The sequence below is a fragment of the Peromyscus leucopus genome, chromosome 14, assembly GCF_004664715.2.
Source record: "Peromyscus leucopus breed LL Stock chromosome 14, UCI_PerLeu_2.1, whole genome shotgun sequence".
Taxonomy (NCBI): domain Eukaryota; kingdom Metazoa; phylum Chordata; class Mammalia; order Rodentia; family Cricetidae; genus Peromyscus; species Peromyscus leucopus.
In genome coordinates, this window is record NC_051075.1 from 55,074,094 (window position 1) to 55,086,096 (window position 12,003).

The 12,003-nt window shown below is 50.4% G+C and overlaps 1 protein-coding gene across 4 annotated transcripts in view; it reads left to right on the top strand.

Moving 5' to 3' along the window:
• Tmem63c (transmembrane protein 63C) overlaps positions 1–12,003 on the top strand; it is an 80,791-nt gene that overhangs the window by 58,922 nt on the left and 9,866 nt on the right. For all 4 annotated transcript variants that reach the window (XR_005092777.1, XM_037210746.1, XM_037210747.1 and 1 more), the window contains exons 10-18: positions 1,890–1,963; positions 2,607–2,687; positions 2,809–2,932; positions 3,580–3,713; positions 5,785–5,907; positions 6,352–6,505; positions 7,714–7,820; positions 8,950–9,036; positions 9,579–9,644. Coding sequence is in view for 3 of the 4 variants with exons in the window: in XM_037210746.1 (XP_037066641.1) it covers positions 1,890–1,963; positions 2,607–2,687; positions 2,809–2,932; positions 3,580–3,713; positions 5,785–5,907; positions 6,352–6,505; positions 7,714–7,820; positions 8,950–9,036; positions 9,579–9,644 (950 nt within the window). In the remaining variant the exon portion in view is untranslated. The remainder of the gene's footprint in view (positions 1–1,889; positions 1,964–2,606; positions 2,688–2,808; positions 2,933–3,579; positions 3,714–5,784; positions 5,908–6,351; positions 6,506–7,713; positions 7,821–8,949; positions 9,037–9,578; positions 9,645–12,003) is intronic.

Consider the following 12,003-nt stretch of genomic DNA (forward strand, 5'->3'; position numbering starts at 1 on the left):
GGATGGCAAGTAACTGCTCAAGGTTGCCTCCCTTTGTCTTCTGCCCCTGCTGCCCTAGGAACTCTGGGAGCTGGGTTAGAATGCATGTTCTAGAATTTTCCCAGCCTGGGGTGTGAGCAGTTGGGGATAATTTCCACCCTTGTCCAACTCCCTGGCTGAGGGCTGCCCTTCTGGACTTCATCTCTCTTTTTTTTAATTTTAGTATTCTGTAAGTGTGTGTGTGTGTGTGTGTGTGTGTGTGTATGCGCACACGCACGTGCTCATGTGTATGTATACTCATTCACAAGGAGTCCAAAACGGAACATCAGGTGTCCTACTCTGTCAGGCTCCACCTTTTTCTCTCGGGACAAGGTCTCTCATTGAACCTAGAGTGAGATTAGCTGCCAGCTAAGTCCCAGTGATCCTCCTGTCTCTGACTCCCCCACTGCTGAGGTTCCGGGCAGGCTTGGCCACCTCTGGCTTTTTACATGGATGCTAGGAACTTGAACTCAGGCCCTCATGCTTGGGCAGCATGTGTTCATAACCCGTTGAGCCTGTCTCCCCCAGCCCAAGGCTTCATCTCTTGACCTACACATACCTTCAAGGTCAAGAAAGACGACTCAGGCCATCTCAGTGTTGAAACAGGCCACACACTCTGCTGTGCAGGCCACAGTTGGGCAGCTGCTTCAGCCAGGACCCCGGGAAAGGGTCTGGCCTTTGGGTTATCTGTGCTCTGTGGGGAAAGGCATCATGGGAATGAGCATCCATGGCTTCATCGTTAGCCTGTCGTCGTTCAGTAGAGCAGGATCTATTCCTTTGAGCCGACCTGTTCTAGGACAGATTCACCTTAGCCTACCCCAGAGTGTAGATCCACACACCCAAAGTCACCCCAGCCAGCCAGGAACAGAGGCTGGGACATCCAGCCGCTTCAGCTTTGCTCGTTAGCAGATTCTGAGGCTGAGGTACTCACCCCTTGTGGCAGTCACCGTCAGACTGCCATGTGGAAAGGGGTGGATCAGGAAGACGTTATCCACCGGTGGAATAAAATAGGAAGTTTGGACAGGACACCCCAGTTCCTCCTTGATCTTGCTGTGTTAGCCAACGTTCCGTGACTGTAACAATGTTCCTGAGGGAATCAACCTACGAAGAGGCAAGGTTGGCTTGCCTCACAGTTCTGGTTTTATTCCATACTCAGTAGGCTCTGTTGCTTTGGGGTCTGCGGTGAGACAGTGTGTCAAGGTAGGGGCAGGGACTCACTGGTGTCAGGGAAGTGAGAGAGAGAGAGAGAGAGAGAGAGAGAGAGAGAGAGAGAGAGAGAGAGAGAGAGAGAGGAGAGAGAGGAGAGGAGAGGTTGACACACCACAGCACCCTGTGAGGACACACACCCGCTGTCTAAGGCCACTCTCTAACCCTTGTCTTGGTCTTCATCGTTTTTCCGTGGCTTTAGGTGTTTAACACTTGGGCCTTTAGGAAACATCCAGACTGAGACCATCGCACTTGCTCCCAGCTCCAGGCCCCTAGAGTACTAGGGATTTCTCCAGCAACGAGAAGTTTTACACTAGAAACGTAGGCAATTCAGTGAGACCGAAAGTCACCGTGAGGGTTCACCAGCTGTAAGCGGGAACAAATGACCTTTTCTAGTTGGGGAGATGTGATCCTTCACCTTGGCTCTGGTTCTCCTTTCTCGACCTCGGCTGTCTGGGAGGGGTTCCCAGCTGGAACACAGAGCCTAACCAAGGCCTGGTGTGCTGATTTCGGGACTAGGGGATGCTGGTCAGCAGCTTGCTTAGCGGGGAGGCTCTAAGAAGCAGGCAGCCTGGTGGAGCAGAAGGCTGGCTCTCCTGGGGCTCTTGGCCACCCATATATCTAGCATTTCTGCAGAAACACAGCCTTCTCTCCCTCAACCCCAGATCACGAGGTCACTGATGATCACCTACGTCCCCACTGATATCCAGGATCCAGAGATCATCAGCAGGCACTTCCAGTAAGTGGGAAGGCGGGCTGTGTCGAACGGACATCGTCTCTTCCTAGTATCTCCTTCTGGGTTCCCATATGAATGTGAGTTGGCGCAAAATGCTAGGGCTAGAGACATTCCTGGTGGCGGTCCTCTCTGGACTCAGCTCAAGATTGACTCTCCAGAGTGGAGAGGACCACCAAGGCTGCAGCAGAGTTCCGGAGGCTCTTGTATGGCTCAGGCGAGAAGCGAAAGGGCCACTTGACTGGTTCTTGTGGCTTCAGCTCCTCATTCCAGGGAGACCCTGCTTCCCAACCACTTAGGCACAGTGTCTCCAGACCTCTTTGGTGTCCCCAGGGCCCTGGACCCAGAGATGCTGCTCCTTATCTCTTAAAAGTAGCTCCTTCCTAGCCCCCCACCCCGCCTGGTGTTTGGAGCATGCCCATATACCCTGTTCTGAATCATCTGTAAGAGATGCTATGAGTCTCAGATGACTAGGGTCTAAACCCCAAAGATAGCGCAGCCTTAGGGGCAAGGTTGGATGTCCTTCCGAGAGGCAGGAACCCCAGGCAGGAGAGCCTCCCACCCTCTGTGGACGGCGACACTAAATAGGGAGTGAGGTTCCTCAACCCAGCCCCCCAGGCTGATTCAGCATCCATGTTTGTGACTGCAGTGAGGCCTATCCTGGCTGTATGGTGACCAGAGTCCATTTCTGCTATGATGTCAGGAACTTGATTGACTTGGATGATCAAAGGTAAGATCGCAAGCCCCCAGAGGGGCCTGCTGACATCTGGGGTGGGCTGCGAGGAAAGGATGGTGCTTCCTCTGTCGGTCACTGACCAGAGAACTTGCCCTCCATTGCCCACCACTGCCAGACGCCACGCCATGCGGGGTAGGCTGTACTACACGGCCAAGGCTAAGAAGACCGGGAAGGTGATGATCAAGATCCATCCCTGCTCCCGTCTGTGTTTCTGCAAGTGCTGGACCTGCTTCAAGGAGGTAACTGACCGGGGTGTTGGGAACATCACGGGGAGGGTAGGGAGCTGGGCTCCAGGCTGGTCTCCTTGCCTAAGTCCTCCTCTCCAGAGCCCATTCAGGTCTAGCCTAGTTAGTGGTCCAGAACCTGGCTCCCCACTCCCTGTCCCCTAAAATCTTTATCCATGCAGATGTAAAGAGGAGCTAAAGCCTTCCTTGGATTCCCTTCCAGGACAACCATGGAGGCTTACTCTTGCCTGCCTCTGGTCCTAGACAGATAGACCAGTGGGAACATGGCAGCCTGTAATAGGTGACCAGGCCTTAGACTTCCAAAGCCAGCAGGGCAGAAACAGGTGAAGAAACAGAATCCACTTGTCCCCTGACTACTATGGCTACTCGGGCACTTGGATTCCTGTTTCAGTCAGGCCAAAAGGAGACAGTCCAACCCCTGATATAACCGTGTGTTCGTCTTTCTGAAGTTCATCCGGGTCTGAAGCATCCACTAACACGCTGTGCCCCAGTGTCCCGAGAGCTAAGGGCAAGGGTGGAATTGAAGAGTCAGCGTTTAGCTGTTCCGGGGATGAAGGCCTGCTGCCTGGGAGAGCCCTGGGGCTGAACCGGGCCTCCTCGGTCCTGGCTCCTCCAGCTCTGAGGGCCTCCTCTTGCCCCAGGTAGATGCGGAGCAGTATTACAGTGAGCTGGAGGAGCAGCTGACCGACGAGTTCAATGCAGAGCTCAATCGTGTCCGGCTGAAGCGGCTTGACCTGATCTTCGTCACCTTCCAGGATGCCAGGACAGTAAGACGGTGGGTGCTGGATGTCATGAGTCTCAGATGAACAGAGCTCAAACTCGGATAGTGTGGCTGGCACAAGAGGCAGGGACCCCAGGCAGCTTGGAGCCTCCCAACCCTGTGGGCTCTGCTTCTCAGACCCCAATCTTTTATCCCCACCCAGCTGAAGGGATAAGGGATCCAGCCTCCCCTCGGCTGCTGTATCCGTCCCTGGCTGCTCTCTCTGCTCCTTGTTGGGAGCTGCTATGTTACAGTCCCTAGCATGGCCTTACCATTTCTCTGGTGAGCCTCAGTTGCTCTCCAGGGATGCTCCCCACCATCAGCATAGACTGCGATCTCTTGCCAAGAGTGACAGTCATTTCCCCCCATCCCGTGCGCATCACCATCTCCTACTATAACAAGAAAGTCAAGAGAGAGAGAAGACCATTTTGACCTTTCTCCCCTTCCCCTGTAGGCTTACCCAGAGGCCTCCCTCTTTCTTCTGTCCCAGGCTTTAATAATCTCATCTCAACAAGGAACTAATCCCTGTCAATTTAGAATGTTCTAGAAGGATTTTTGGTACCAAACCAAATGTATGGGAACTCTAGAACTGGTCTCAAAAGCATCATGGGGCCCTCCTCTCTCCCATGGGAACCTTATAATGCATGGGTGCTATGTAGAGTGAATTCTTCCACTCAACCCCACAAAGGAGTAGACGGCCTAGATTTTAGTCACAAACAATGGTGCATGATTTTCTAAGTCACTTAAACTCTCAAACTTCTTTTTTAAAAGACTTTATTTTATATTGTGTGGATATGGTTGTTCTGCCTACATGCATGTCTGTGCACCAGTTGCATGCCTGGTGCTCAAGGAGACCAGCAGAGGGCATCGGATCTTCTGAGACAGGAGTTGCTGAAGGTTGTGAGCAGCCAGCCATGTGCTGGGAATTGAACCTGAGTCTTCTGGAAGAGCAGCCAGTACTCTTAATCATTGGGCCATCTCTCCATTCCCTCAAACAACAACAGTTTCTTCTTCTTCTTCTTCTTCTTCTTCTTCTTCTTCTTCTTCTTCTTCTTCTTCTTCTTCTTCTTCTTCTTCTCCTCCTCCTCCTCCTCCTCCTCCTCCTCCTCTCCTCCTCCTCCTCCTCCTCCTCCTCCTCCTCCTTCTCCTCCTCCTCCTTCCTCCTCCTCCTTCCTCTTCTTCCTCCTCCTCCTTCTCCTCCTCCCCCTCCTCATCCTCCCTCTTTCCTGCCTGCCTTTCTTTCTTTTTCCTTTTCTTTTTTGTTGTTTTGGTTCTTTAAGACAAAGTTTCTCTGTGTAGCCCGAAACTCCCTCTGTAAATGAGGCTGGCCTCAAACTCAGGAATCTCCTTGTCTCTGCCTCCTGAGTGCTAGGATTAAAAGTACCACCATGCCCAGCCCCTCAAACTTCTTCTACGTCCAGTTTGGTTACTGATTTCTGCTCTGTTCATTCCTCAATGAGTTGGCAAGAGACATATATATTCCATATTATTGTTATTATTATTATTTATCTGTGTTTGTGTTTTGTATAAAGCAATACCCCTAGACAAGACAAGATTGTTCATTTCTTAAAACATCCCCCACTGGCAGAGATCTGAGCCTTCATTACAGCAGGATGTGTCAGAAGTTCAGAGACTGGGCTCTAGCACCAGCATCTACCCTCTCCAGTTACATCTCAATTTAGGAATCTGTGCAGCTAAGATTCTGTTCCTCACTGGCAAGCACAGATCCCCGGGACCACAGGAAGAACTCTGGAACCTGGGGTTGTTGATGCTGACCTGAGCTGAAGCTCATCTGTATACAGTTACTGTGCTAATGGAGGGCAGCAGCTGAGGACCCTGAAGGCTGCTCCTTGTCCTGGCCAGTCTAGACACCTCCAATACCCTTCTCCCCCCAGCTTCTGTGCTTTAGGAACTGTCCATTTCTAAGGTCCTGGGAGACTCAATGAAGGCTTTGAGAATCCCCAAGCGGTGGGGTAACCCCACTGGTGGGACTGTCATGGCGACTCTAGGACCCCGGTATACGAGTCTCTGAAGCATTCCTCCCCTTAGCTCAGACCTATGTCTCCTCTTTGTTCCATCTCTGCAGCATCTGTGAGGATTACAAGTACATCCAGTGTGGCATGAACCCCAAGCAGTCCTCAGTAACGACCATCGTCAAAAACTACCACTGGAGGGTCGCTCGTGCCCCTCACCCCAAAGACATCATCTGGTAAGCCTTCTCTGCATCTCTTTCTCTGTCTCTGAGATTGAAGAAGGCTACAGGACAGGGCCTGTTCGCTCCCCTTTATTGCCCAACGGAGAGTCCATGGGGACTAGACTCAGAACTATCCAAACCCAGCTCCCGCTGGACTCCGCCATGTGCTTTCTTGAGTATCACAGCCCCTGCCTAGCACATGCTCACCTTTACCATATGCATGGAAGGGGCCAGCTTTGGGGAAAGTTTTCCCCATAGCCTCTCATTAAGCCTTTGAGACATAGTCTGGCCCTTTCCAAATGGTGTCCCTAAAGAGAAATCCCAGTGACCACTGCTCATGGGACCAGGCCCACAGCTGGTATACAGAAAAAAGTATTGCTCTCTCTCTTTCTCTCTCTCTTTCTCACTGTGGACTGAGACCTTGACCTAACTGTGTTCTTCTCCTCACCCGCTTCCCAGGAAACACCTGTCCATCCGCCGGTTCAGTTGGTGGGCTCGCTTTATCTCAATCAACACCTTCCTGTTCTTCCTCTTCTTCTTCCTCACCACGCCCGCCATCATCATCAACACCATCGACATGTACAACGTCACCCGCCCCATCGAGAATTTGCAGGTGCCTTCTCTGCTCAGGCCAGGCCCGGGGGCTCCCCGGGACGGGGTTCCTGAACTTTTCCAGCAACGGCATGGTGGAGGTCGAGTGGTGGTATAGGCCCTGAGTTCTAAATAGGACGGATGTGGGCCATTGCCCCTCTCGTGAGGTTAGAGGGGCTGTAGGTAGGTAGGTCCTGGGGTGAGTCAGAGGATGGGTGATCCAGTGAATGTGGGTATAGAGGGTACTGATAGATCAGGCCACTCCAAGCCACTTGGGGGTCTGGAGGGTACCGCAGGCATTAGCCTCTCTGTTCTCACTGGGCTTCCTTGGCTCCTGGTAAGAGTAGAGGGTAAGAAAGCATCCCGTCTGCTTCCTTCCCTCCCGGTGCCTGTAGCCTTGGCCCTGTCAAAGCACTTCCTTAGGTTAGAGGATGCCTTCCACTTAGAACAGTGGCCTAGTTCTTCAAAGCCTGTGCCCTTCATGCTGTTCTAATGAGCCAGAAAACTTCTGTACCCATAGCATCCCTTCTCTATACCCAGTGAAACACACCCCCACTCACCCCCTGACACGTACACACACACACACACACACACACACACACACACACACACACACAGGCATATACAGAGACACACATATGCACACAAACACACAGAGACACGTACAGACACTCACATGCACACAAATACACAGACGTATACAGAAACATAGATAGACACACATACACACACTCATATACGCACACATGTATGTATGGCCATACCACTTTTGCGTCTGTCTCAAATCTGTAAGAGGCCCAGGCCACATGCATGCTGCATACCTCTCTGCTCTCCTAGGCATTCTTCCTTCCTGACCCTTCCCATGCTGTCCCCACACTGACATGTCATAGTTCATGCAGTGTTATCCCCGAGGTATGTGAGTCACAGCAGCTGGCCCTGGCTGTAGGGTAAAGTCCCTAAAGAAACCTCAGGCTGCCTTTCCCATGACCCGAGCATAGAAGCCCCTTGTGGACCCACTTGACCTTGAGGTGTGAGCCTCTGCCTCCTCCAGCTAGGTGAACTTTGGCCAGGAAGACACTTAGGGAAGGTCAGACTTATTCTGTAGCCGCAGGTAAAATGAGCTTGTTCTTGATGGGGCTGAAGGTGCAGAGGCGTGGCTAGGGGAGCACCAGGGCAGGGGGGGGCTTCTTGTACTGATGCCTCTCCCGCCCTCCCCTGCTTCCCCTCCAGAGCCCCATCGTGACCCAGTTCTTTCCTTCTGTACTGCTCTGGGCCTTCACGGTGATACTGCCCCTGGTGGTCTACTTCTCTGCCTTCCTAGAGGCCCACTGGACCAGGTGAGCTGGGGGCTCCTCCCCTTCCTTACGTGGCTCTTCCTCTTTCCTGTGTGCCTGGCACTGGGGCCTTCCATCTAGCCTAAAGGATGAAAACTGATGAGTGATGGTGTTGATGGTTAAAACCATCTCGAATGACCAGAGGTCCTGGCTGTCTCTTGGCCTCTGGCCTTAGATGTATTGATTAAGGGTTACTATCTAAGGGGAGGGAGGCCTAAACCAAGCCCTGCTGAGGCTGCCCTCTCTGCCCCCAGCCTACCCCCGGAGGGGATAGAGCTGTTAGGCCCGAATGCTGTTGATTCAGAAGGTTCATATGCAGAGCCTCAGGCAAGCAGCCAAGGCCACAGCAGGAGTCCAGGCACTCAATGACATCGGGCACAGTTAGCTCAGACAGAACCAATGTTTCCAAATTCAAGAGATTTTCTATTTATTAATGCTAATACTTCCATAGTGGTAGGTAACTGGGTAGATTATATTAGCCGAATGCTGAGTGAAGAGCCTACCTTTGGCCTAATGTCTGCAATGGATCTCAAAAGTGATTTTCTGCATCCAAAATTCCTGCCACTCTACCAGATGGTAAAACATGGGGTTACCTAATAGAAATCCTTACTAGTCTGTCCTATAGTCAAGGACAAGGCTCACATAAATTGTTAAAATTCTCCAAAGATTTGAGTATCACTGGTAATGTGTTTTTGATACAGAGATGTCAAATATATGGCGTGCCCTTTGTCTCCTTCCTGTGCCCAGGACAGACATGACTAATTGATCATACTGTCTGTTCTTGCTGTTTCCAGATACAGTACAGCTTACAGTTATCTGTGAAAATCCGCATTGGACTGTCCAGTCAGTTGTTTTTCCTCTCCCTCTCCAGCTCCCTGTCTTATGTAGTTAGATCTTGGATTCTTTTGTTTGTCTGCTTTGTGTGGTTTTGTTGAGAGAGGGTCTATCTATATAGATAGCCCAGGCAGTTCTGGAACTTGCCCTGTAGACCAGGCTGGCCTTCAACTCTGAGAGATCCACCTGCCTCTGCTTCCTAGTGCTAGGATTAAAGACGTGCGCCACCATGCCTGGCTCAGATCTTTAGTTATTATTCTGATTACACTGATAAATGTTTCTCTTTATTTCCTTGTAGGTCAAGTCAGAATATCATCATAGTGCACAAATGCTACATCTTTCTGGTGTTTATGGTGGTCATTCTGCCCTCCATGGGGCTGACCAGGTACCTCGCTCTCAGTGATCCTCCCTGTCTCAGCCAGGCTCAGCCTAGAGTTGAAACGTCCTTGCGGACACTGTAGGCCTCCCCTGGTTGCTGCAAGTCTCCTCCAATGACAGTCCCATGCCCGTCACAGGCATAGATAGCTTGAGGCAGGTATCATGCAAACTGTGAAGTGTCAGCCCTGAACTCTGCCTCAGTTCAGAAGACAAGGCGTCCCTGCCTGGGGACTGACAGCCAGAGGGGGGGAGAATGCAGCCAACAAAAATGGGAAGTTGAAGAGAGAGAGAGAGAGAGAGAGAACTTGGAGAGTTGGCAAAGATCTATTGCAGAAGGTGGCCTTGAGCTGGAAGGCCCACAGCAAGCGACACAGATGACCCGGTGTTAAAAAGGAAGAACGCAGGACGGTTGGCCAGCGAGCACCAAGCCAGGGACTCAGGGCATTGGCACAGGAGAATGGAAAGCAGAAAGTCAGGCAGAGGAATCGAGCCCTAGGCTGTAGCACATGAACACTGTCACTGAAGATCTGGTTTTGTTTTTTGTTCTAGTTTGAATGTGTTTTTGCGCTGGCTCTTTGACATCTACTATCTTGAACATGCGACCATCAGGTTCCAGTGAGTAATCTTGGGTGTACACGGCATTTTCTGTGTGTCTGCACTGAGGTGGATATGTGTGCCCTTCCCTCATCCATCCCTGCATCACTGGTACCCAGGAGTAGATAGATGCAGGTGGAAGCATCTCCAGAAGCCTGGCCTGTGCTGTGGTCCCCTCTGGCAATCTGGTAAAGCCCAGGGACCTCTCCTTGAAATCATTGGAGTTTCATAAGAAGCTAACACAAAAGTGTGCAGGGTGGGGATCCCACAGGTCTCCATATAGTTTTCCTCACTGATAACATTTTGCATGAATATAGTGTACTATAAGACCCAGGAATCTCCTGTCGGTACAGTCCACAAAGCTGATCAAGTTGTCTCCAGTTTTCACCCACTTTGGCGGTGTATGTAAGTGTGTAAAATACATGGATTGCACTGTGACCAGAAGCAAGGGAGGTTGCTCATGGTTAAGAGTGTATACTGTTTTGGCAGAGACAGAGGTTCGATTCCCAGAACCCTCGAGGTGACTCAAAATTGCCTGTAATCCCAACTCCAGGGAGTCCAGTGCCCCTTTCTGACCTCCTTGAGCACTGTCCTCTCCTGCACAAACCCACACTCAGGCACACGCATATACCCACCATTTCAATATAAGATAAAATAAATACAGTTATCAAAATGTTTTTACAGTTTTGTGGCTGTCTTCATTAACCCATCAATAAGACGTAGTCATTTTAAATAGAAGCCATGTAAAGTTACATTTTTTTTGTTGTTGTTTATTTACAGACATCAGTGTGAGGGCTGATTAATTCCTGGAATAAGGAAATTAGCTGGGTGGTAGTGGCGCACGCCTTTAATCCCAGCACTCAGGAGGCAGAGGCAGGTGGATCTTTGTGAGTTCGAGGCCAGCCTGGTCTACAGATCGAGATCCAGGAAAGGCACAAAGCTACACAGAGAATCCCTGTCTCGAAACCCACCCACCCCCCCAAAAAAAAAAAGAAAAGAAAATTCAAACTGGGGAGGCAGGATCTATGATAACATGTGCATTATATTGAAAATCTGGCCTATTGTGGATTTTTTTTCTTCACGGTTACAGTATTTGAAAACCCCAGTTTTCAAAGACACAATGCAAATGACCTTCACCTTCCACAGCTTGCTCTTTGAGGCAAGGACCAGAATCCTGTAAGTTTTCTACAGTTGAGCTGACATTGCTCATCATAGAAAGTCATCTTTTTTAAGGTGAATGGGTTAATCTTTGGCTAGGACTGTATCTTCAATACACTTCACTTATGATAAAGCAAAGCTCGTGAGTCAACTACAAGGTTGTGAAGTGTGGATATGATTAGTGTTTTCGACTCACTCAACAGTGTTGGATTCTACTCAGCTCAAGATTCTCCCGCCTCAGCTTCCTATGGGAATCACATCAAGGGTCTTGAGCTTGCTAGGCAAATGTTCTATCACTAAGCTAGCTTTAGCCCTTAAGAAAGCTTTTGAAGGAGTTCTGAGATGTGGCCAGAGGTTCACCGTTCTCTGTTCAAGAACATTAACATTAACATGTGTAGATGGGGATACTGAGAAATGTCAGACATGCTTAGGTCTCCCTTTTAATAAAGTGTGTGTGTGTGTGGCGGGGGCGGGGGAGGGTGCATGTGCACACGTGCCCGTGTGTAAAGGCCAGAGTCGACCTTGGATGTCATTCCCCTGGAGCTGTCAACTTTTTTTTTTTTTCCATGTCAGGGTCTCTCCCTGGGACCTGGATGTCACTGATTGGGTCGACTGGCTAGGGAGTTGGGATTGCAAGGCATGTCCCACACCTGCCCATTTGTTTTGTCGGGGCTAGATATCAAATCGGATGGCTGTGTTTGCCCAGAGAACACTATATTGACTGGCCGTCTTCCCAGCCTTTACAATATCTTGATTCTCTATTTCCATATAACTGTGTTCTGTGCAATGCTCGTGCTTTGTGCACTAAAGACATTCAGGGGAGCAGCAGCTGGATGACTCCCAAGGGAAGCTGGCTAGCCATGTCATCCCCTTCAGGTTTCGGGGTTTTTTGTTTGTTTGTTTGTTTTTGTTTTGTTTTTCAAGACAGGGTTTCTCTGTGTAGCCCCCTTACTGTCCTGGATCTCACTCTGTGGACCAGGCCGGCCTCGATCTCAGAGATCTGCCTGCCTCTGCCTCCCGAGTGCTGGGACTAGAGGTGTGCGCCACCGCCACCTGGCTCAAGTCCACATCAATGGACAACTGGATTTTACTCAGTGTACCTTGCAGCTTATCTAGCACCTACTATCATTTTGCATAAGTGATATAAAACGGTGTAGGCAACGCTGGCAATGGGATTTCAGTTGGTTTCATTGTCACAGCCGCTATCGTCCCTGTGGTGAGT